The sequence below is a fragment of the Trichomycterus rosablanca genome, chromosome 1 (assembly GCF_030014385.1).
Source record: "Trichomycterus rosablanca isolate fTriRos1 chromosome 1, fTriRos1.hap1, whole genome shotgun sequence".
In the NCBI taxonomy this organism is placed as follows: domain Eukaryota; kingdom Metazoa; phylum Chordata; class Actinopteri; order Siluriformes; family Trichomycteridae; genus Trichomycterus; species Trichomycterus rosablanca.
In genome coordinates this window covers 81227612-81253885 of record NC_085988.1, presented here as the reverse complement: position 1 = coordinate 81253885, position 26274 = coordinate 81227612, and the positions used below count along the sequence as shown (strand labels likewise).

Sequence of the window (26274 nt, the reverse complement as noted above, 5' to 3'; positions counted from 1 at the left end):
AGGAGACGGGCTGTGTCTGTCTGGCATCTATATTTACTGTCATCATATTTGTGTACAGTTTGACAGGAAGTTGACGTGGCGAGAGAGTCACGACGTAACTGATGGCTTTTTGGCCTGTTATACAATCACGAGAAGACGTGTTCCTCTCTCAACTGTTCTGTTCCAAATCAAACCTCCATGGTCTAGATCTCATTAGCGACTCTGATAGTCCCATGACATTCCTCATACCAGCCTGCATAAGAGTGTAACCAAACTAGTGCAGCTACATAACAGTGACCAAGTCACACACACTGGGAATTACACAAATTAACCGGCTACTTTATTAGAAACACCTGCGCATTTATGTAGTTATTCAATCAGCTAGTCATGTGTCTGCAGTGCAATTCATAAAATCATACAAACCAGGATTAAATGTTTCAGGTAAGGTTTACATCAATGTGATCATAAGTGACTTTGACCTGGCGTGGTTGTTGGTGCCAATCGGGCTGATTATGGTCGACAGAAATGCTGATTTCTTGGTATTTTCTCTTAAGTTTACAAGTATAGAATAATGTAAAAAAGAAAACAAAAAATCCAGTAAGCAGCAGTTCTGGGCTAAAATGGTTGCTGGTTCAAACCCCACCACTGCCAGGTTGCCACTGTTGGGCCCTTGAGCAAGGCCCTTAACCCTCAGTTTCTTAGACTGTAAGTCACTTTGGATAAAAGTGTCTGCCAAATGCCAAAAATGTAAATGTAAATGTGAAGGTCAGAAACGAATTGCCAGACAGCAAACAGGAAAGCTACGCTAATGTAAGTAACCACTGTTTACAAATGCAGTGGAAAAAAACAGAATAACATTCCAGAAAGCTCATGTCAAACTGTCAGGTAACACTCCGGTCAACCATTACCCGCAGGACCCTCATAACCTTGGTGAATTGAAGATGCTTTGCCTAGAGCAGTGGGCCAAAACTAAACCACCTAAAAGTGTATTATTTTTATAGACATCTCAAAATGCTGGTCATATTCATGGGTACAACATTAAAAGATTCTTTCTTGCACAGAAGCCAGAAGAGACCAAGTAAACCCCACACAGAAAGGACCCAGACTGCTCCACCTGAGAACTGAACCCAGGACCTTCTTGCTGTGAGGCAACAGTGCTATACCCACCGAGCCGCCGTGTCACCTCTTTCCAGCTTTATTTATGTGGACACAAAAACTCACTGGCCAGATGCAACTATAATTGCACAAATTTAAATTATATTATAGAGCTTTTACACCACTGAATAAATAATTGAAGTTGGTGTTTGTATATTTCTGACCCAGCAGTATTTAGAAAATCCACAATCAACTTGTGAAAGAACATAACTTAATACATTTACGAAATGTAGCAGAAGCCTTTATCCGAAGCGATTTACATTACAGAATACAGTCTGAGCAATTGAGGGTTAAGGGCATTGCTCATAGGCCCAACAGCAGCAACCTGCCGGGGGGAGGGTGGGTGTCGGGGGCTAGAACAACGATTGGCCTGTTGTTGAGCTGCACTCGTCAAAGTGCAGGTGATAAAATGCATACGGCATGCTGCCCCGTGTCGTTTGACCAATCGACGTTTGCGCTAAAGACCACACCGGAGTCCTACAGTGGGAGGCTACAATGGGCATAGGCTGAGCAACACTGGACTGGTCTGATGAATCTCAATTTCTTCTGTGACATGCAGACTGTAGAGTTAGCATTCGAACAACAGTTCCTGGATCTCATCTTGCTGTGCTGCACCCACTTTACCAGTTGAACAACCGAGACTCCCAGTAATCATAATGACATCTACTTTTGGAAACGTTATTTTTAGAAATGTAAATTTGTAGGTACATTGTAAAATATTTTAAAGACTTGAGTGCAAACCTATACATTACATGACCAAAATTATTTGGACACCTGCCCATGAGCTTGTTGGACGTCCCAATTTAAAAACTTAAATGCTATTTAAATAGAGTGACCTCTAGGTGATCTCTTCAGCTTTAACAGCCACGTCTTTTAAAACTTTGAAGTACCTCTGTGAGAATTTGTGCTCATTCAGTCAAAAGAGTGTTTGTATGCCTGGATACTGATGTTGGTCAAGAAAGCTTTAGTTGATGTTCCAGTTCACTTCAAAGCTGTTGAGTGGGGCTGAGGTCAGGGCTCTTTAAATTGAGCTTTTCTTCATGTTTTTATAGAGCTTGCTCATGCTGCAACAGGAAAGGGCCTTCCTAGAAAATTATATCTCACTTAATACACCTGTTTCAAAAGTCAGAAGGGGTGTGTCAATATTTTTGTCCATATAGTTTACACTGACCAGGCATAACATTATGAGCACTGACAGGTGTCCAACAGTCCAACAATAATGCTGGTTCTGATAGGAAGGTGTCAGAATACACAGTGCATCGCAATTTGTTGTATGGAGCTACATAGTCGCAGACCAGTCAGGGTGCCCATGCTGACCCCTGTCCACCGCAGAAAGCGCCAACAATGGGCATGTGAGCATTGGAACTGGACCATGGCGCAATGGAAGAAGGTGCCCTGGTCTGATGAATCACGTTTTCTTTTACATCACAAGGATGGCCAGGTGCGTGTGCGTCGCTTACCTGGGGAACACACGGCACCAGGATGCACTATGGGAAGAAGGCGAGCCGGAGGAGGCAGTGTGATGCTTTGGGCAATGTTCTGCTGGGAAACCTTGGGTCCTACTATCCATGTGGATGTTACTTTGACGCGTAGCACCTACAGTACCTAAGCATTGTTGCAGACCATGTTCACTCTTTCATGTTATATCTGCTCAGTGATTCTTCTGGGGATGATGAGTTTTATCAACAGTGTGGAAACTAGATCAACAAATCTAAGGGTCTGATGAGGCCACATAACTAAAGACAAGAGTAGGTTTCCAAATACACCGTTTATTTGCTGGTTGATACAACATACTGTCAGGAATGATGTTTATTGTAATACACACTGAATTTACAACAATGAAAATCAATAACCAAATAAACTAAAAAAAAATCTCATGGATCTGTAAGATGTTTCTCACTGGAAAGACAGGAGGATGAAGAATGCAGTCAGGTGAGGATGTATAAAAATCATTCATGCTATTTACAAAAAAAAGGCTCCGGTGTTTTTCCTTGTGTTTTCACTAGCGCACGTGAAGACAGGATGGGTGACGTTGGTCTGTGTGACTCACACCGACTCCCCCAGGTTCAGAACACGGAATTTATCCAGGTTATAGAAGCAGGCTTTCACCACTCGACCGCCAAAATATCTTCCGTTTAGATCCACCACAGCTGAGGAACAACATACAGATACAGATTATCCACCGCAAACATACAAACACACACAGTTATTATCCATAAATCAGTTATGCGTTACCTCTATAATACTGATATTTATTTATTTATTTATTTACTAGGATTTTAACGTCATGTTCCACACTTCTGGTTACATTCATGACAGGAACGGTAGTTATTCATTACACAAGATTCATCAGTTCACAGGGTTATGTCAAACACAGTCATGGACAATTTTGTATCTCCAATTCACCTCACTTGCACGTCTTTGGACTGTGGGAGGAAACCGGAGCTCCCGGAGGAAACCCACGCAGACACGGGGAGAACATGCGAACTCCACACAGAAAGGACTCGGACCGCCCCACGTGGGGATCGAACCCAGGACCTTCTTGCTGTTAAGCGACAGTGCTACCCACTTAGTCACCGTGCTGCCCCTATAAGACTGATAAGTCACCTGAGAACATTATTTTACCAATATTACTTATGCTATTTGGGATTGTTCCTATAAAACAAACAGATTTAAATGCTAGAAATGCTTTTTATAAACTTTCTGAACATAATAAAACAGAATAACAATTACGTTTTTAAATGTTTACTTCAGGAATAAAGTCAAAATACTTAGATAGTCAAGTTGACAAATTAAGGCCAAATACTGTGTGCAACAGGAGGATAGTAGTTCACCTCCTCGTTGAGGGCATCACAGAGCAGACACATTTATGTACACACACACATCTGAGTACATTGATTAGCTTCATTACAAAGACCAAATTTCATCTTGTGTCTTGGATGTCTAAATAATACTGCCCAGGGTCCTTACACAGCATTTGAAGATCGCACCCACATAGTCCGGTCATCCCACCCTGCAGGCACTGCCAATTATGCCCGCTAGATGGCGCCCAGCCGACCAGTGACAATGCCAAGTTTCGAACCTAGGAGTTCAGAATCTCGGCCCTGGTGTGCTAGCGGAATATGCCAGCTGCGCCACCTGGGTGCCTCTGCCCCTTGTTTATGGTTCAAGTCTTCAGTGGGGTGAAAAGCAATAAAGCTCACCTTTAATAGCAGACTCAACCCGCTCAAACTCCAGGAATATTCTAACTGCTTCTTCATCAATCACTTCCGAAATCTGAAAACGATGTTACATTCATTAAACAAACTGATGGACGAAAAAAAAACTGTATTACCATTATCAGGGTCAGCAGAGTTATCCAGGTACAGTAAAAAACACGGTTTTCATTTATTCTGAGCTTCGACAAACAGTATAATAATTGTAAATAAACGATCTTTCAAAGGCTACAATCTACCCAAGGTAAATACACCAATCAGCCATAACATTGTTTCTACACTCACTGTCCATTTTATCAGCTCCACTTACCATATAGAAGCACTTTGTAGTTCTACAATTACTGACTGTAGTCCATTAGTTGCTCTGCTTGCTTTGTTAGCCCTCTTTTATGCTGTTTTTCAATGGTCAGGACCCCCACAGGACCACCACAGAGCAGGTATTATTTAGGTGGTGGATCATTCTCAGCACTGCAGTGACACTGACATGGTGGTGGTGTGTTAGTGTGTGTTGTGCTGGTACGAGTGGATCAGACACAGCAGCGCTGCTGGAGTTTTTAAACACCTCACTGTCACTGCTGGACTGAGAATAGTCCACCAACCAAAAATAACCAGCCAACAGCGTCCTGTGACCACTGATGAAGGTCTAGAAGATGACCGACTCAAACAGCAGCAATAGATGAGCGATCGTCTCTGACTTTACATCTACAAGGTGGACCAACTAGGTAGGAGTGTCTAATAGAGTGGACAGTGTGTGGACACGGTATTTAAAAACTCCAGCAGCGCTGCTGTGTCTGATCCACTCATACCAGCACAACACACACTAACACACCACCACCATGTCAATGTCACTGCAGTGCTGAGAATGATCCACCACCTAAATAATACCTGCTCTGTGGGGGTCCTGTGGGGGTCCTGACCACTGAAGAACAGGGTGAAAGCAGGTTAAAAAAATATGTAGAAAAACAGATCGACTACAGTCAGTAATTGTAGAACAACAAAGTGCTTCTATATGGTAAGTGGAGCTGATAAAATGGACAGTGAGTGTAGAAACAAGGAGGTGGTTTTAATGTTATGGCTGATCGGTGTATGTTCCAGGCTAGGACTATAATAAAATGTAATCAGAGAATAAAATAAAACGATCACGGTGTTCCACACTGTTTTATTACATTACAGAGCAGCAAGCAACTTGTGGAACAAAATTTCAGTTAGAAGAAAGAGTTGTGTCTGTGACGTGCCTGCATGCCTTGAATCATTGTTCCTTGATGTTATTAATAGTAACACAATCCGTCCGTGTTTAATGTTTAAATATTAAATGAGAGTACGACTCAACCAGACCAGTCCTGACCAAGTCCTGACCTTAACATGAACTTCTGAAGGACGTTTACACTAACGTAAGTATTAAAGTTTGTCTCACCTCAAAGATCACACACTTGATGACTTTACCGTATTTCTCACACTCTTCTTTTGTCTCACCCTCCAGGTCTTCGTCCACCTCACCCCTTCCCACCATGTTCTGTGGATTAACACACACATTTACAATCCCTACAGGCTTTGTGGGCTCACAAACAGAGAAGGCAAATGGTGGTACGTGAACCTAGTCATTGAGGGGGACACAAATCAATGCATCCTTAGAGCCAGTCCCAACTCTGGATAAATAGTTGAGTTGCATCAGAAAGTTCATCCAGTTTTAAAACTGTGCCAAATCAAAGTAAGTGGAAAAAAAAGCAGCTGTGGCGACCCCTAGAGGAAGAGGGTAAAAGGAATCATTTACTGTAAATATTGGCACAGCTGGAAAACGAGCACAACAGGATGTTTTAATGTTTTTCATTTTGATCTTTTTGATCTAGCAAAAGTTCCAGCACTGCCAGGTTAATATAGCTGGGCTCTTAATCCAATCCCTCAGTTGCTTAGATTGGATGGATGGATGGATGGATGGATGGATGGATAGATGGATAGATGGATAGATGGATAGATGGATAGATAGATAGATAGATAGATAGATAGATAGATAGATAGATAGATAGATAGATAGATAGATAGATATTGTTTATTAGGATTTTAACGTCATGTTTTACAGTTTGGTTACATTTATGACAGGAACGGTAGTTACTCATTACACAAGATTCATCAGTTCACAAGTTTATATCAAACACAGTCATGGACAAATTATTGTCTCCAATTCACCTCACTTGCACGTCTTTGGACTGTGGGAGGAAACCCGAGGAAACCCACGCAGACATGGGGAGAACATGCAAACTCCACACAGAAAGGACCCAGACCGCCCCACCTGGGGATCAAAGGCAGGACCTTCTTGCTGTGAGGCGACAAAGCTACCCACTTAGCCACCGTGTCGCCCAGATAGATGGATAGATAAAAGACTGACAGAAAAAATTAAATCAGATCCCAAAATAAACTTTTTTTCTGAATGCCTGTGGTTATATTTGCATCTGTGCAAAAGCCACCTCTGGTGTTTGATCCAGGTCCCACTAAAAAGTCCAGTGAACTGTAAGTGCTTGAATTATTTGCTGACCGAGTCATTGACAGCAAAGGCTTTCGTCTGGCAACCCTCCCAAACAAGGTCTGGATGTAGGTGGCTTCTGATCGTAGTTAGGGAGACCTTCTGTCCTCAAGACTTGACTAATGTCTGCTACTGATCCAGCTGTGATGCTCAGAGATTCTTTGGCCACTCAAACCATGCTCCTCACTATGTGAGTATAGCCAATACAGACACAAATCCCTTTCCAATCGGACTCTCAACTCTTTCACAATCTGATCATGAATCTAATCAAGAAAATTGGCATTTTAATTCATACTGATTGATGAATTTGAGAATTCAATGCCTGTGTTACCTTATATTTGTATCCCAGTGAGACAGGAAGTTATGTCTAAACCTTTAGGCATTCCTTAATGATTAGGGGAACTTTACAACAATATGAAGAATGTGAGGAATATACGTCTTTCAGATTTTACTTATTACAATGTCTTAATATTTCTTATTATTTTTACTTATTATTGTCTTATTTTTTAGATTTTTTGATGCGTCAGTCTTCTAATGATGGGAGCTTTTTTTCATATTTTAAATGAAAGATCAAACTCATAAGCAATAAAGAATGTTTTTTACAGCCTGTTCTGATCATGATTTCCAGAGCTGTCGATTATTGTAGAGGTGACTTTAGGTTAGTACTTACAATACACTTCACTGTTCGTACAGCGGTTCCTACTTTTCAAGTACACACACACACTCACACACACACTTTCTTAGCCCACTTACCCGTAATAACACCACTTTGGTAGGGCACTTGAGGATCTCTGTCAGAGGGTTGACCTCGTTCTTTTTTGTATCTGCTAAAAAAGAATGAACAGAAATATTTTACTACACACACTTAGCACGACTTTGTTATTTTCAGCGTAACAGCCATGAACTTTATCAAAGCTAGGCTGCATTTTTAATAAAGTTTCACTAATCTGTGTTACTTTTATTCGAAAGCTGAGGGGACACTGCGTTGCTCTACTTAAAAAAGATTATGTTATCTTTACAAATTAATAAATCAGGTTTTAATGAAGAATCGCCTATCACAAAGGCACTACATGTCTTTTGATTTCAGAAATGGCACAAAATGAAGATGATTCTAATTAATAAAACTGCTGTTACCTGAACTTTATTCCTTTTTATTCCTGATTTACAAAAAAATATAACGTCAAGGGTTTGAAAACTAGCCCCTGCCAAATGAGGGTAAAAATCATAAAGTGATTCAGCCCATCATGCATGTTTGTCATTTTATTTTAGGGTTTTAATTTTCTATATTTCTATCATTCAGTAATACAACAGAATGAGATGCTTCCAAAACTTAAAATCATGCACATGTGAACAAGCATCACAGCACCAGCGAGAGACGCCCTTCAGTAATTGTAGCCGTTTTGTCAACAGTCAAAAATGGCGACTCACACTGACCAAGACTCAAACAGTTAAGCAGTTAGCCAGAGAGACTTGAGTTTCACAGTTTACATTCACTTGCAAAGGACATGTGTTTTATAGAGCCCATTCTAAGAGGTGTGTGTGTGTGTATGTGTGTGTGTGTGTGAATAAATAATGTTCTTTGTGTAAACATTAATATTGTGTAAATATTATTTACACATTTTTACTATACAATTTACTATAAAGAAAAGTATTGGGACACGTCACTGAATCACATTAATATTGTGTAAATGGCCAGACGTGCCATTCTTTTGAAATGGAAGCTCCCCTGTTGCAATGAACCTATTGCAATCTGTCTTTTATCTCTTGAAAGGTACTGTATGTTTTGTACTGACATAAGAAAACCTCAATAAAGAGAATGGTTAAAAATATATTGTGTAAATACATTTACACAATTTTTACAATTTTTTTTTAAACTAAGAAAAGTATTGGAACACATCATTGACTTCAGGTGTTTTATTCAGTCCCATTGGCACAGGTGTATAAAATCAAGCACTGAGCCATACAGTCTGCCTTTACAAACATTTGTGATAGGATGGGTCATTCTAATGAGCTCAGTGAATTCAAGTTTAGTACAGTAATAGGATGCCACCAGTGCAACAGTTTGTGACATTTTTTTCCTCCTAGATAATTCATAATCAACTGTGAGTGCCAATATTGAAAACTGGAGACGTTTAGGAACCACAGCAACTCGGACCACATAAAGTCAGAGACAGAGCAGGGTCGCTGAGTGCTCAGGTGCACAAAAGTCACTAATGATCTGCTGATTTAATAACTGCAGACTTCCAAACCTCCTCTGGCATTAACCCTTGTGTAGTCATCATGTGTTACTGAGTGTGATAAATCCAAATCAAAAATGGATAAAAGGTCAAACCTTGTGCTCCCAAATATGAGCCAGGCACATCAGCTGCACTCTGATTGGATCCTCCACCTGAAAACACACACAAATGGATAGTAAAAAATTAAAGATCTGGTTTAATACTCATCTCACTGCAGCACGTGCTACAACAGTTCATAAAATGTCAAACTGAAAGTCACTGGGCCATTACTCTTTTCTGCCGAGTCTCCAACGATGATCTTGCCACCACGTTTGCTTGTTTTCTCCACCGACAAAGCCGTACTCAGCCCCTGCTCATGCTTGCCCAGGCCCTGACCCTCACGGAAGCCGTACTTCTGCATGATCTTGTGAGCCACCGTCCCCCTGCAACACACACACACACAATGTGAGCACTGATGAGAAAAACAACGGGCCGGGATGTTCAGCATAGCCAGACGATGAAACCCAGGTCATGATGAAAAACACACAATGATGTGACTCATCTCAAGCGCATCACCTTCACGACTTGCTAACTCGTAGCTACGTATGTGCGTTCTAGAGTCTAATAGTAAATCCATAACAATTGTTCAGACAATGGTAAAACCGATAGCAATTCTGAATGTGCTAACAAGAAAAAAAGCTTAGAGTAGGGGTGCCCAATTCGCCGATCAGTGCAAGCTAGTAGATCGTGCCTTATTTAAATAGACTCAGACTTAGACTTATTGTCATTCAACCATGTACATGATAGAACGAAATACAGTTACCCAGGCCTCGGTGGGTATGACATGAATGAAATAAGAATAAACTAAAATAAGTATAAAATAGGATAAACTAAAAAACTGAAAAAAGTAAAAGTAAAAAGTATTTACATTTTAAAGTATTGCACAAAGAACTGCAGCAGCATCAGCTTATGTTGATAAATAGTCTAACGTGGCTGACATGAAATGTGGTCACTGTTTCTTTAAGTTGCGGTTTGTTACCAAAGCTACGCCTCAGCCCGCCTAAAGCACCGCTAATCTAAAACGTGATTGCAGACCGAACAGCGCTTTCGAGATTTTAGTTTGCTTCGGTAGATTGCAACATTGACGTGCTTTCCATTTGGTGAAGCTGAAGCTTTTATTCATTTTCTATTTTTTCCAACCTTTTACCCCCAATTTTCTCCCCTAATCTAGTTGTGTTCAATTACCCTGATTGCGCCCTCCACTGATTCAACCCTCCACCGCTGACTGAGAATGCTTCTCAACTGACACACGCCCCCTCCGACACCTGCTCAGTACAGACTGCTTTTTTTACCTGCACGAGTCGAGTTCATATATACCGATCAGCACTGTGCACGGAGAGCCACACCCTGATCGGCATTATTCCTCAGCTCTGTGCAGGCGCCATCAATCAGCCAGCAGGGGTCATAATTGCACCAGTTACGAGGACCCATGATCTGGCTTGCCTAACCCTATGAACAACAGCCAATCGTTGTTCATGCAGAGTGTGGCAGAGCTGAGTTTCGATACGATGTATTCGAAAACCCAACTCTGATGTGCTAGCGTATTTTTACCGCTGCGCCACCTGAGCGGCCAAAGCTGAAGCTTTTGGGCTGGCTTAAAAATCTGAAGAAGAAATTTTAACCTACAATCTGACATATGAAGTCAAGGGCCTCTGCTGGACAATTTTGGAACTTGCTGGCTGAGGAAAAATATCCAAACATATAAAATGTCCCACATATGTGATAGCAAACTATCAACTATCAAACTGCTTGTGTGAATCAGCCTTTTACCATATTAAAATAATTAAATATCAGTCCACTCTAACTGATGAACACTTGGAGGTAGGGCTGGGCGATATGGATCAAAAATTATATCTCGATATTTTTTTCTGAATGGCGATATACGATATATATCTCGATATTTTTTTTATCCCATAAGGTAATAACAAAAAGACACTTCTGAGACAAAGCTACATTTTCCAATTTTTTTACAGGTACTTTTATTAATATTTATGCTGGGGAAGCTTCACACAAGAATTATTTTTCCTTAAAAAAAAAAGAAAAAAAAAGAAAAGAGCTATTCTAAGAAAAGTAGTTTTCTAAGGCATCTCCTGTTGTGTAATGTGAATCACAAATATATTGTCTGGTCCTTTAAGAATGTTAAGTGTACTATAGGGTGCAGGGAGCAAGTGTGTAGGGAAGATGTTGGAATGACGGTTTCCGGCTGAGCTTGTGCGACATTAAAAGTAAAACCCCGTTAAAGTAAACCCCTCTTTAACCCCCCACCCCCACATGTTTGGACTTTATACATTATTTTATGTATATGTCGCCACAACATTAACATTTACATTAATATTTCCTTTTACTGTATAGAACTCAGTTCTGTAATACAGGCAGAACTAATCGTTCATGTTACTGTGTAACTATTACAACATTTAATGTATTTTAATCAGCGTTATGCTTCATGCACTTTATTATTATTTAACAGCTTTATTTGTAGTTTAATTGCTGTTTGCTCCTTGTTTACTGCAGAGTTAGTTCATGCAATTTAATAATGTTTGGTTGTTTATTGGCCGACAACAAGAAATACTATAATAGAAGATAAATAAATAAATGACGTGTCGGACGTCGGGCAATCGTCCAGTATAAACTAACACGACCACGTACAACATCCAGTACAGAAATCACTCCCCATAATGTTTGATTTTTACAGATAGAGCAAATATATGCACATCACATATACAAACACAAGAGTCAGAACAACAGGAGACGCACCGCTACGTTATTATTACTTTCTCAACACTTGCATGATTTATACTGTTTATATATGAAGTAAATACGTGCATGTCAGCGCGTGCATGCGCTTGTATTGGTTTTTGAAACGAATAACGACTCGTTTTCTTGTTTTTTAACTTTGGGATTTGAAGTGAAAAACGAATGAAGGTACACGGAGCTGGAACCTTTTGTCTGGACTTGTTTTCGGCGTTCTCTACAGAATACATTATTCTGCTGCTCATCTGACACTTTGAATTCGAACCATCTCCAAATAATTCCAAAAAGAGTCATTATTTTTCTTTTTAGTAAGCAGCTCCTCTTCGATAGCTTCTGTCATGTCTTTATCCGTCTCCATGCTATCACTGCCTGCAGGAATTACTGGTGAAGCGGTGGGGAGAAGCAAGTTGTGTTCAGTGAGGGAGAGGGGCGGGGCAGTGAGGCGGTGGGGATGGGTGAGTTGTGTTCAGTGAGGGAGAGGGGCGGGGCAGTGAGGGAGAGGGGCGGGGCAGTGAGGGAGAGGGGCGGGGCAGGTGAACATGTGCAGAGACAAACTGGGAGAAGAGAAAGACGAACTGTCGGATCTAACTGGAACGCAACATTTATATCGATATAAGCGATATTGTCTTATCTTATATCGCGTATGAAAATATATCGATATTTTTAAAATATCGATATATCGCCCAGCCCTACTTGGAGGACTACATAAACCTGGCTGACACCATTCAGTGCAGATGTTTTGCTTAGTGGTCAGTCATTATGTGTAGTACCCAGCAAAATGTAAGTTTTTCAGTCAGTATTCAAAGCTTGTATCACATCATTCCCCAATACTATCATTTAATTAGTACAACTAATTACACAACCTTAGCGTAACAATTATCAACAATGGTACAACTAATCACCTTCCAGATGTCACACACCAGGATAACTGGTCTAAACTTGACATCAACTGTACAGGTTTTGTTTACTTTGATTTTAGAATAAAACAAGCTGTTAAGTATTTAAAAATCCCAACAACATTGCACCTGCTACACACATACCAGAACAACACACACTGCCATGTCATAAGCAGTGTTTACATTGCTGAAAATGGAACACCACCCAAATAGCATTGGGGTTCTACTAGGACGTCCGTCTGTTGATAAAGTGGGTTTAGTGGGGTGACACTAAGCAACAGGTGGCCTGCAGTTAGTAATTGTATACCTAGAAAGTTCATTTGTATAGTAGGAGTAGCATAAAAAATTCTCAATAATTGTGTAGATGTGTACAGTGTGTATGTACTGTATGTGTGTGTGGCACTAACTGGAATCAATTGATTTAGTTAAAAAATCAACTGAAGCAAAAAGCCTTTTTTAAATAAATTAAATAAATTAAGATTAAGAACAAACTAAGTTTCCTAAATGGCACTGACCCCATGTTGGCAAGGAAGGAGCTGGTGGGTCCTGGAGGAGAGCGTGGCCGATCAGATTCCTCGTACACAGGGGGAGGAATTGCCACTTTGGAGCGCTGGCGACCTCCATCATCGTCGTCGTCATACGAGTACGATGCTAAAACCGCAACAGACAAAGTGTCAAATATATATAAACAATTGTAGAGATGAATGCAAACCCATCACATCATGTTAATGTAATATGCCATCACACTGCTTTGATGTATTATTTAGAACCGCCTGCGTTTGATAGCTCTGCACAAGGACGGAAACATAATATTCAAAATGTTCTATTCGGCTGGCATGCTGTGGCATTCAAACCTACTAAACCACACACCAGTTCTTTCAATTCCATTCCTACTTTGACTGGTAAATGGTTCTTCATTTGCATAGCTGTGGGTTCAGAGGTCGAAGAAGAAACCCTATTTGAAGGTAACTTTTAGAGACTCTGAGGACACCTGTGATGTTACAACATGTTTCTCCATGAAGTGCTCATACAGCACAGCTTGCTTTGGTAGGTTATTCATTAATTCATTCTCACCAAATCTAGAAACCGTCGGTCAGGAATGTGCTGGCATAACACCGGGCACAAAGCAGGAATACACCCTGGACAGGAAGCCAATCCATCACAGGTAAACTTTCTCTCTCTCTCTTTTAAACACTCACTTACTGAACTCCACAGTAAGGACATTTATAGCAGCCAGTTTCCCGTGTGCATGGTACCTAAGTACCAAAAATATTGGAGGCAAAAATTCAATTTAAGTTATAACCTACATAAGTTAACTGATCATGATGTCACAGATTCAGTCAAGTTCAGTTTGACCCAAGAGATTTGACTTTGTCTAAATATTTTAGTACTGCAGTTTTGGGACAGTGACAGATTTGAGAATTGTATCGTTATACGAGGGATCTTCAAAAAGTTTCTGCACTTTTATATTTTGGTTATAAGCGGTGAGCGTAGGAGGAGGAGTAATCGGTCGTGTCTGAGAGACTGAGAGGCGCTTACAGTCCGGATTTAGCCCCATCTGATTTCCACCTTTTTGGACGCTCAAAGAAGCTTTAAGGGGAAGAAGATTTTTATGTGATGATGATGTGAAAGCAGCACAGCATCAGTGGCTACGAGCTCAACCTAAAACATTTTTTGCTGATTCATTCATTCATTCATTTTCAGCACTTGGCAGATGCTTTTATCCAAAGCGACTTACAGTACTGTGACAGTATACTGTCTGAGCAATTAAGGGTAAAGGGCCTTACTTAAGAACCCAACAGTGGCAACCTGGCAGTGGTGGGGCTTGAACCAGCGACCTTTCGATTAAGAGTCCAGTACCTTAACCAGTAGGCTACAATTGCTGATGGCATTAAAAAGTTGGTACGATGCTGAGAAAAATGCATCGGAGAGTGATGATGTAGAAGTAATGGGTTATTAGCTGACCACATGTATAGTCGTGTATGGTGCAATGGCTCAACCTAGTGGAGTTTATACTACAACAAGAGCACAAGAACACCAAAAGCGAGCACCTACTTACACTCTATACACAGCTTTTATGGTCCTAATCATGAACCATTAATGTGACACTCTTTACAGTGAAATGTTCAAGAGAAATCTGGAGACATAAAAAAATACTTCTACACTGATGAGCCATAACATTGAAACCACTGCCAGGTGAAGTCGATGATACTTATTATCTCCTTACACTGGTACCTCAAAGACTGGGATATATTAAAAAGCAGATGAACAATCAATTCTTACATTTTGTTAAAAGCAGGAACCCGCAGATTGAATACAGCGTCCATGCTGACGCCTATCTTCCAACAAAAGCAGTTCCAAGTACGTTCCTTTAAGGGAACAGTATTTCCTAATGACAAGGGTCTCTTTCAGCAGGATAACACACCCTGCCACACTGCAAAAACTGTTTAGGGATGTTTCAAGAACATGAGAAAGAGTTCAAAGTGTTTTGACTCGAGCTCCAAATTCCTCAGATCTCAATCCGATTGACAATCTGTGCTGGACAAACCATCCATCCAATCCATCCATCCAATCTAAAACTTGTAGGACTTAAAAGGCTCTGTTGCTAATGTCTTGGTGCCAGATACCATAGGGCACATTCACAGGTCTTGTGGAGTCCATGCCTTGACAGGTCAGAAGTGTTTGTTGACACAAGGGGGAGCTACTGAATATTAGAAAGGTAGTTTTAAAGTCATGGTTGATGGGTGTCTCCTTGTACCCAAGTTTTACCAAAATTATGTTCTAGAAGACTCAAAGCTTAGTCATGACCAGCATCTAAAGTTTACACTTCTCGAGGAGAGGAAAAATGTTACGAAAACTGTCAGAAGATTTTAGGAGCTAAGACAACAAGAACAGACTCTTTCAGAAACAAAAAGGGCCTGAAGTTGAGAGATAGATCTCTGGCTTTTACCTATTTCTTGCTAATGAGTTCTTGTAGATAGATAAACAGACAGACAGACAGACAGACAGACAAAGAGAAGAAGGTCTATCCCTCACCTGCACTTCCTCACTGAATGTACAAAATACACACAAATTCGAAACAAATTTTTTTACCAAAATCAACAAAATTATCCCTAATTTTTAATTCACTCTCAAACCCTGACAAGCTGCCCCACCTACTGGGGGAGCACCGAGAGAGCTGCACACTCGCAGCTCTCTACTTACACACCTGCCACCAGGTGAGGTACAGTGAGTGACCTTATACTATACTTATACTGTATCCCATACACACTTGCACATACTTGCACACACACACACCATACACACCATCAAATGCACACACAAACACACACCCCATCACACACACACTTACAAATACTTTTTCAACACATACAGTGTATCACAAAAGTGAGTACACCCCTCACATTTCTGCAGATATTTAAGTATATCTTTTCATGGGACAACACTGACAAAATGACACTTTGACACAATGAAAAGTAGTCTGTGTGCAGCTTATATAACAGTGTAAATTTATTCTTCCCTCAAAATAACTCAATATACAGCCATTAATGTCTAAACCACCGGCAACAAAAGTGAGTACACCCCTAAGAGACTACACCCCTAAATGTCCAAATTGAGCACTGCTTGTCATTTTCCCTCCAAAATGTCATGTGATTTGTTAGTGTTACTAGGTCTCAGGTGTGCATAGGGAGCAGGTGTGTTCAATTTAGTAGTACAGCTCTCACACTCTCTCATACTGGTCACTGAAAGTTCCAACGTGGCACCTCATGGCAAAGAACTCTCTGAGGATCTTAAAAGACGAATTGTTGTGCTACATGAAGATGGCCAAGGCTACAAGAAGATTGCCAACACCCTGAAACTGAGCTGCAGCACAGTGGCCAAGATCATCCAGCGTTTTAAAAGAGCAGGGTCCACTCAGAACAGACCTCGCGTTGGTCGTCCAAAGAAGCTGAGTGCACGTGCTCAGCGTCACATCCAACTGCTGTCTTTGAAAGATAGGCGCAGGAGTGCTGTCAGCATTGCTGCAGAGATTGAAAAGGTGGGGGGTCAGCCTGTCATTGCTCAGACCATACGCCGCACACTACATCAAATTGGTCTGCATGGCTGTCACCCCAGAAGGAAGCCTCTTCTGAAGTCTCTACACAAAAAAGCCCACAAACAGTTTGCTGAAGACATGTCAACAAAGGACATGGATTACTGGAACCATGTCCTATGGTCTGATGAGACCAAGATTAATTTATTTGGTTCAGATGGTCTCAAGCATGTGTGGCGGCAATCAGGTGAGGAGTACAAAGATAAGTGTGTCATGCCTACAGTCAAGCATGGTGGTGGGAATGCCATGGTCTGGGGCTGCATGAGTGCAGCAGGTGTTGGGGAGTTACATTTCATTGAGGGACACATGAACTCCAATATGTACTGTGAAATACTGAAGCAGAGCATGATCCCCTCCCTCCGGAAACTGGGTCGCAGGGCAGTGTTCCAGCATGATAATGACCCCAAACACACCTCTAAGACGACCACTGCTTTATTGAAGAGGCTGAGGGTAAAGGTGATGGACTGGCCAAGCATGTCTCCAGACCTAAACCCAATAGAACATCTTTGGGGCATCCTCAAGCGGAAGGTGGAGGAGCGCAAAGTCTCGAATATCCGCCAGCTCCGTGATGTCGCCATGGAGGAGTGGAAAAGCATTCCAGTGGCAACCTGTGAAGCTCTGGTAAACTCCATGCCCAGGAGAGTTAAGGCAGTTCTGGGAAATAATGGTGACCACACAAAATATTGACACTTCAGGAACTTTCACTAAGGGGTGTACTCACTTTTGTTGCCGGTGGTTTAGACATTAATGGCTGTATATTGAGTTATTTTGAGGGAAGAATAAATTTACACTGTAATATAAGCTGCACACAGACTACTTTTCATTGTGTCAAAGTGTCATTTTGTCAGTGTTGTCCCATGAAAATATATACTTAAATATCTGCAGAAATGTGAGGGGTGTACTCACTTTTGTGATACACTGTACATATACACACTTTATATACTTGTTGTTGACAGACAGACAGACATACAGGTAGGTAGGAAGATAGATAGATAGATAGATAGATAGATAGATAGATAGATAGATAGATAGATAGATAGATAGATAGATAGACATACAGTGTATCACAAAAGTACCACTCAGAACAGACCTCGCGTTGGTCGTCCAAAGAAGCTGAGTGCACGTGCTCAGCGTCACATCCAACTGCTGTCTTTGAAAGATAGGCGCAGGAGTGCTGTCAGCATTGCTGCAGAGATTGAAAAGGTGGGGGGTCAGCCTGTCAGTGCTCAGACCATACGCCGCACACTACATCAAATTGGTCTGCATGGCTGTCACCCCAGAAGGAAGCCTCTTCTGAAGTCTCTACACAAGAAAGCCCGCAAACAGTTTGCTGAAGACATGTCAACAAAGGACATGGATTACTGGAACCATGTCCTATGGTCTGATGAGACCAAGATTAATTTGTTTGGTTCAGACGGTCTCAAGCATGTGTGGCGGCAATCAGGTGAGGAGTACAAAGATAAGTGTGTCATGCCTACAGTCAAGCATGGTGGTGGGAATGCCATGGTCTGGGGCTGCATGAGTGCAGCAGGTGTTGGGGAGTTACATTTCATTGAGGGACACATGAACTCCAATATGTACTGTGAAATACTGAAGCAGAGCATGATCCCCTCCCTCCGGAAACTGGGTCGCAGGGCAGTGTTCCAGCATGATAATGACCCCAAACACACCTCTAAGACGACCACTGCTTTATTGAAGAGGCTGAGGGTAAAGGTGATGGACTGGCCAAGCATGTCTCCAGACCTAAACCCAATAGAACATCTTTGGGGCATCCTCAAGCGGAAGGTGGAGGAGCGCAAAGTCTCGAATATCCGCCAGCTCCGTGATGTCGTCATGGAGGAGTGGAAAAGCATTCCAGTGGCAACCTGTGAAGCTCTGGTAAACTCCATGCCCAGGAGACTTAAGGCAGTTCTGGGAAATAATGGTGGCCACACAAAATATTGACACTTCAGGAACTTTCGCTAAGGGGTGTACTCACTTTTGTTGCCGGTGGTTTAGACATTAATGGCTGTATATTGAGTTATTTTGAGGGAAGAATAAATTTACACTGTTATATAAGCTGCACACAGACTACTTTTCATTGTGTCAAAGTGTCATTTTGTCAGTGTTGTCCCATGAAAAGATATACTTAAATATCTGCAGAAATGTGAGGGGTGTACTCACTTTTGTGATACACTGTATATATATAAATATATGTAGAGATAGACAGACAGACAGACATACAGGCAGGCAGACACAGACAGACAGACAGACAGACATAGATAGAGAGATATATAAAGTATAGACAGACAGACAGACAGACATAGATAGAGAGATATATAAAGTATACACAGACAGAGACAGATATATAGATAGACAGTGTGGACATTGTCACCAGTGGAATTTTACAGACATGGCGGGATTTTACTTACAGTCGACGAGTGATGAAGGAGGAGCGATAGCAGCTCCACCCACACCTGTGTGAGAAACAGAACTAGGGTCAGATAAAGAACCAGGATGAAAACATGGCTAATGAGTGTGAGAGAGTAACAACTCACTCCTCTTCCTCTTTTCTTTCTCATACTCCTCATCCTCGTCTGAATCTGCCTCTGCTGGGAAGCGTGAGAAACCGCTGGGAGCTTCGCCTTCATGCCGCTCTTTACGCTTCCTGTACGACCCAAACACACCACAGAGCTCAACAGTGATGCGCCAGGCTTTAAAAACTCAAACATGGTATAGGTGCACGAATTAGAAACAACGTCTGTGCGTACTTCTCCCTCTCCTCGATTTCTTTTTGGCGCTCCTGCTCTCTTTGGCGCTGGCGCTCCTCTCTCTGTCGTTTCACCACTTTCTCGTAGTCGTTGGGGTACATGGGGTCGTATTCGTCCGCCAGCGGGATCAGGACGTCACCTGCCGAAAACCCACTGGGCGCAGAATCCTGTAACACAGTTAGATATGCTGTTGTGTACGATTCATACTAGGGATGTCAAAAGAGAAAACCTTTGGCATTGAGATTCGAGGTGCTACTTTATACGGCCAAAAGTATTTGGACACCTGACCTGGACAGCCAATTTTAAAACTAAATGGTACAAAAATGACCAACATTCACTCTTCTGAGAAGGCTTCTTAACAGACTTTAAAGTATGTCTGTAGGAATTTGTGTCTTTACAGAGCTTGCTGAAACATAAAGGGCCTTCCCTAAACTGGTGTGTCAAAGTTGGAAGCATATTACTTCCTGTATATAATTGTTGTGGCTGAAAAACATGAATTCAAAAATTACACGAGGTGTCCCAATACTTTTGTCCATATGATGTATCTTAAAGGAACCAAAAAGAAGGCAGAAAGAAATATTTAAGGTACCCAGAGTGAGCATACCCTTACTGTGTTGTTAAGCTAACAATGTACAGTGTATCACAAAAGTGAGTACACCCCTCACATTTCTGCAGATATTTAAGTATATCTTTTCATGGGACAACACTGACAAAATGACACTTTGACACAATGAAAAGTAGTCTGTGTGCAGCTTATATAACAGTGTAAATTTATTCTTCCCTCAAAATAACTCAATATACAGCCAATAATGTCCAAACCACCGGCAACAAAAGTGAGTACACCCCTAAGAGACTACACCCCTAAATGTCCAAATTGAACACTGCTTGTCATTTTCCCTCCAAAATGTCATGTGATTTGTTAGTGTTACTAGGTCTCAGGTGTGCATAGGGAGCAGGTGTGTTCAATTTAGTAGTACAGCTCTCACACTCTCTCATACTGGTCACTGAAAGTTCCAACATGGCACCTCATGGCAAAGAACTCTCTGAGGATCTTAAAAGATGAATTGTTGCGCTACATGAAGATGGCCAAGGCTACAAGAAGATTGCCAACACCCTGAAACTGAGCTGCAGCACAGTGGCCAAGATCATCCAGCGTTTTAAAAGAGCAGGGTCCACTCAGAACAGACCTCGCGTTGGTCGTCCAAAGAAGCTGAGTGCACGTGCTCAGCGTCACATCCAACTGCTGTCTTTGAAAGATAGGCGCAGGAGTACTGTCAGCATTGCTGCAGAGATTGAAAAGGTGGGGGGTCAGCCTGTCAGTGCTCAGACCATACGCCGCACACTACATCAAATTGGTCTGCATGGCTGTCACCCCAGAAGGAAGCCTCTTCTGAAGTCTCTACACAAGAAAGCCCGCAAACAGTTTGCTGAAGACATATCAACAAAGGACATGGATTACTGGAACCATGTCCTATGGTCTGATGAGACCAAGATTAATTTGTTTGGTTCAGATGGTCTCAAGCATGTGTGGCGGCAATCAGGTGAGGAGTACAAAGATAAGTGTGTCATGCCTACAGTCAAGCATGGTGGTGGGAATGCCATGGTCTGGGGCTGCATGAGTGCAGCAGGTGTTGGGGAGTTACATTTCATTGAGGGACACATGAACTCCAATATGTACTGTGAAATACTGAAGCAGAGCATGATCCCCTCCCTCCGGAAACTGGTCGCAGGGCAGTGTTCCAGCATGATAATGACCCCAAACACACCTCTAAGACGACCACTGCTTTATTGAAGATGCTGAGGGTAAAGGTGATGGACTGGCCAAGCATGTCTCCAGACCTAAACCCAATAGAACATCTTTGGGGCATCCTCAAGCGGAAGGTGGGGGAGCGCAAAGTCTCGAATATCCGCCAGCTCCGTGATGTCGTCATGGAGGAGTGGAAAAGCATTCCAGTGGCAACCTGTGAAGCTCTGGTAAACTCCATGCTCAGGAGAGTTAAGGCAGTTCTGGGAAATAATGGTGGCCACACAAAATATTGACACTTCAGGAACTTTCACTAAGGGGTGTACTCACTTTTGTTGCCGGTGGTTTAGAGATTAATGGCTGTATATTGAGTTATTTTGAGGGAAGAATAAATTTACACTGTTATATAAGCTGCACACAGACTACTTTTCATTGTGTCAAAGTGTCATTTTGTCAGTGTTGTCCCATGAAAAGATATACTTAAATATCTGCAGAAATGTGAGGGGTGTACTCACTTTTGTGATACACTGTATATCTTAATTAACCTGTGATTGTGATCTGTGATACACAGAACCCTCCGAAATGATGCTGTTATAAGAACTCAGCTCAGTACAACTGACTCTCATCACAGCTAGTTTTGTAAGTGATGATAAGCACAGATGTAATGTGTATTCCCAAAAAAACGAGTGGCCTTCTACTAATGCCTAGTTCACACTACACGATTTTTTGCCCTGATTTTCGCTCGCCGACTGGCCGGCTCAGGAGCAATTCGGCGTTCAACAACTCGATCCGAAGCGAGATTTCTAGCATGTCAGATATCTGGATCTGAGTTGCCCAACTGGCAACGAGTGCTGTGTCAAACTGCCAATGAGAGCGCAAGATACAGGGTGAGGGGAAACACAGGGGAGGAGTGTAAAACGTGGGACAGGGGCATAATATAGTTTATCAGAATACATCGACACACACAAGTTTCACAGTATTTCTGACCTGATCTTTTTCCACAACACATAACACCAACGTTGCATTGCAAAAAATTTTTATGAATCTCCAACTCACTATAGAACAATCCATGCTTTCATTTATTTTTCCTCTTTGATTTTACACTGCACATCAGCGCACAAACTTTGATCGTTTGCTACTTGTTGACGTGCATTTTTAGACGTGGTATCATTAAACCTTTCGTCACATCTCGTGTGTTTTCATGACAAAACGTAGTTTGAGAGACCAGAGAAGCTCGCCTGCGATTCCAGTTGGTGGTAGATGGTGTAGTGTGAAACCCCCTATCGCCGATCAGTCATGTAGTGTGAAATACACACCGACTTGAAAGACTCCCGATTACAAGAGATCCAGTCGTGTAGTGTGAACTGTACAGCGACCTGACGACTTGACATAAGCTAATAATGTAAATATCTGATTAGTACGAACCTCCAAATTGATGCTATTGTGAGAACTCGACTCATTACAACTGATGTTAATCACAGCAGCTTGTTTTGTAAGTGATGATAGTTGAGATAAACAATGTATAATACCAAAACCTTGAAGTGGCCTTCTACTAATGGTAGAAGGGCTCATTAAATTCCACACAAGTCTCACCTTCAACCCTGCTGCTGGGTGTGGAGGTGTGTCTGGAATCTGTCTGTCATCTCCAGCACCTCTCTTCAGATCAATCACCGGGGCCAGGACGTTTGTCTGCCTCGTCCTCTGAGTCTGCGATCAGTAATGAAACAAAAACGCTTACAATACCAAATTATTTAAGAGCACCATGAATACATGATACTAAGACAGTACCTGTCTGACCTGTGACATTGTTTTTATTTCAATATAAATTTTACAAATGTTTTATGTCCCATTCCCTTTTTATAAATATATCCGATATGTCCGATGAAAAAAACGTATCTCCAAAGAACTTTTTTCCCCTGATAGTAATAGTGCAAACTACAGAGCCCCTTAGAGGTCACTACCGAAAAAAATATGTGAAGAGCAAAATCCGTATCCTCCGTTTAATAATCTGTACCCTCGGTTTAGTAATCCGTACCCACGGTTTAGTAATCTGTATGGTCGGTTTAGTAATCTGTACGTACGGTTTAGTAATCTGTACCCTCGGTTTAGTAATCTGTATGGTCGGTTTAGTAATCTGTACGTACGGTTTAGTAATCCGTACCCTCGGTTTAGTAATCTGTATGGTCGGTTTAGTAATCTGTACGTACGGTTTAGTAATCCGTACCCACGGTTTAGTAATCTCTATGTACGGTTTAGTAATCCGTACCCACGGTTTAGTAATCTGTACGTACGGTTTAGTAATCCGTACCCTCGGTTTAGTAATCCGTACGCTCGGTTTAGTAATCTGTACGTACGGTTTAGTAATCTGTACGTACGGTTTAGTAATCCGTACCCACGGTTTAGTAATCTCTATGTACGGTTTAGTAATCCGTACCCACGGTTTAGTAATCTGTACGTACGGTTTAGTAATCTCTATGTACGGTTTAGTAATCCGTACCCACGGTTTAGTAATCTGTACGTACGGTTTAGTAATCTCTATGTACGGTTTAGTAATCCATACCCACGGTTTAGTAATCTGTACGTACGGTTTAGTAATCTCTATGTACGGTTTAGTAATCCGTACCCACGGTTTAGTAATCTCTATGTACGGTTTAGTAATCCGTACCCACGGTTTAGTAATCTCTATGTACGGTTTAGTAATCCGTACCCACGGTTTAGTAATCTGTACGTACGGTTTAGTAATCTCTATGTACGGTTTAGTAATCCGTACCCACGGTTTAGTAATCTCTATGTACGGTTTAGTAATCCGTACCCACGGTTTAGTAATCTGTACGTACGGTTTAGTAATCTCTATGTACGGTTTAGTAATCCGTACCCACGGTTTAGTAATCTCTATGTACGGTTTAGTAATCCGTACCCACGGTTTAGTAATCTGTACGTACGGTTTAGTAATCCGTACCCACGGTTTAGTAATCTGTACATACGGTTTAGTAATCCGTACCCACGGTTTAGTAATCTGTACGTACGGTTTAGTAATCCGTACCCACGGTTTAGTAATCTGTACGTACGGTTTAGTAATCCGTACCCACGGTTTAGTAATCCGTACCCACGGTTTAGTAATCTGTACGTACGGTTTAGTAATCCGTACCCACGGTTTAGTAATCTGTACATACGGTTTAGTAATCCGTACCCACGGTTTAGTAATCTGTACGTACGGTTTAGTAATCCATACCCACGGTTTAGTAATCTGTACGTATGGTTTAGTAATCCATACCCACGGTTTAGTAATCTGTACGTATGGTTTAGTAATCCGTACCCTCGGGTTTGTAAACTGTACCCTCAGTTTAGCAAAACTGTACCCACGGATTTGTAAATCGTACTCTTAGTTTTAAAGTCCGACAGCAGTCACGCTATCTGCACTAAAGTTTTACTGTGCGTCTAAACCCTGTGTTAAGGTAATACAAGTGCGAAGCATTGAAGAGAATAAAGCATCTCTCAGTTTAATATACAAAACGGAGTTCTGATGCATAAAAATTTACCAGAGAGAAAAGTTACAACCTATATGTAGATCTAAAAAGTTGGAAATTCAGACCTTCTCTGCTATTAATAAAATCTATGCATTTTTAAAAATCACTTTCCTACCTAGTACTTTTTAGATCTACATATAGGTTGTAACTTTTCTTTCTGGTAAATTTTTATGCATCAGAACTCGGTAGGTTTTGTATATTAAACTGTAAAGAGATGCTTCATCCTCTTCAATGCTTCACACTTGTATTACCGTAAAACGGGGTTTAGACGCACAGTAAAACTTTTAGCGCAGATAGCGTGACCGCGGTCAGATTTGAAAACTGAGAGTACGATTTACAAATCCGTGGGTACAGTTTTGCTAAACTAAGGGTACAGTTTACAAATCCGTGGATACAGATTACTAAACCGTGCAAACAAATTACTAAACGGATTTTGCTCTTCACATATTTTTTTTCGTTAGTGACCCCTAAGGGGCTCCATAGCAAACAAAGCACAGATGGCGGAATTTAGATACAATTCAGCACAGAAATGAAAGTACAGTACATCTTTATCAGGACGTCAGTCCATTGGTTTCATATGTAAAATGGACTTACGTGCACAAATATAAATCATGTTTACAATCATGCAATTAAATAACCTGAATAAACTGTATAGATAAAATATTATACATTTCTCAAACAGTACCTGAGGGGAAGGAGGAGATGATACATGGTTTTGATGGACAGGTCTAGCAGCCAATGGTGATACTCATTCAACACGTAAAAAAGTGAAAACCGCTAAAAGTGGACTGACGATATACTTTTTTTGATGACATTATTACATTTTTATTTACTTATAACAACAACAATAACAAATTTCATTTCAATACACACTACATAGAACAAAACACACAAAATATGTAGAAGCTAGATTTTTTTTTTTCTCATTTCATTTTCATTAACAGCTTTATCCTGGTCAGGGTCACAGCAGGCCCAGTTTCACCAGGAAACACTGGGCGCAGGGCAGTAATACCCTGGACAGGGTGCCGATCCATCACAGGGTATTGGTTAAACAGACATAGTCAATCTTGTCTGTGCAGACACCCAGCCAGCCAAGCAGCTCTGTGATTCAAACCCGCTGTAGGCTGCTGCACCACCCGAGCTCATGTAGGAACTGTACTTATTTATTATTTTCAAGTCATGTTTTACACACTTTTGGTTACATTCATGACAGGAACGGTAGTTACTTCTTACACAAGATTTATTAGTTCAATTTTAATGTTAAACACAGTCATGAACAATTTTGTATCTCCAATTCACCTCACTTGCACATCTTTGGACTGTGGAGGAGCTTCCAGAGGAAACCCACACAGACACGGGGAGAACATGCA

The 26274-nt window shown here is 41.4% G+C and overlaps 1 protein-coding gene across 2 annotated transcripts in view; it reads right to left on the bottom strand.

The window, feature by feature from the left end:
- Nucleotides 1-2887: 2887 nt before the first annotated feature.
- The window catches only part of rbm17 (RNA binding motif protein 17), a 25380-nt gene continuing 1993 nt past the window's right edge, over nt 2888-26274 (bottom strand). The window contains exons 3-13 of one of the 2 annotated variants that reach the window (XM_062996645.1): nt 22971-23084; nt 19634-19800; nt 19421-19530; nt 19295-19339; nt 13306-13441; nt 9375-9526; nt 9200-9256; nt 7621-7694; nt 5764-5862; nt 4338-4410; nt 2888-3284 (exon numbers count right to left, since the gene is read on the bottom strand). In XM_062996645.1, coding sequence (XP_062852715.1) covers nt 3181-3284; nt 4338-4410; nt 5764-5862; nt 7621-7694; nt 9200-9256; nt 9375-9526; nt 13306-13441; nt 19295-19339; nt 19421-19530; nt 19634-19800; nt 22971-23084 — 1131 coding nt within the window. In that variant the 3' untranslated portion in view covers nt 2888-3180. The remainder of the gene's footprint in view (nt 3285-4337; nt 4411-5763; nt 5863-7620; nt 7695-9199; nt 9257-9374; nt 9527-13305; nt 13442-19294; nt 19340-19420; nt 19531-19633; nt 19801-22970; nt 23085-26274) is intronic. The other variant, XM_062996653.1, reaches the window with a different exon arrangement.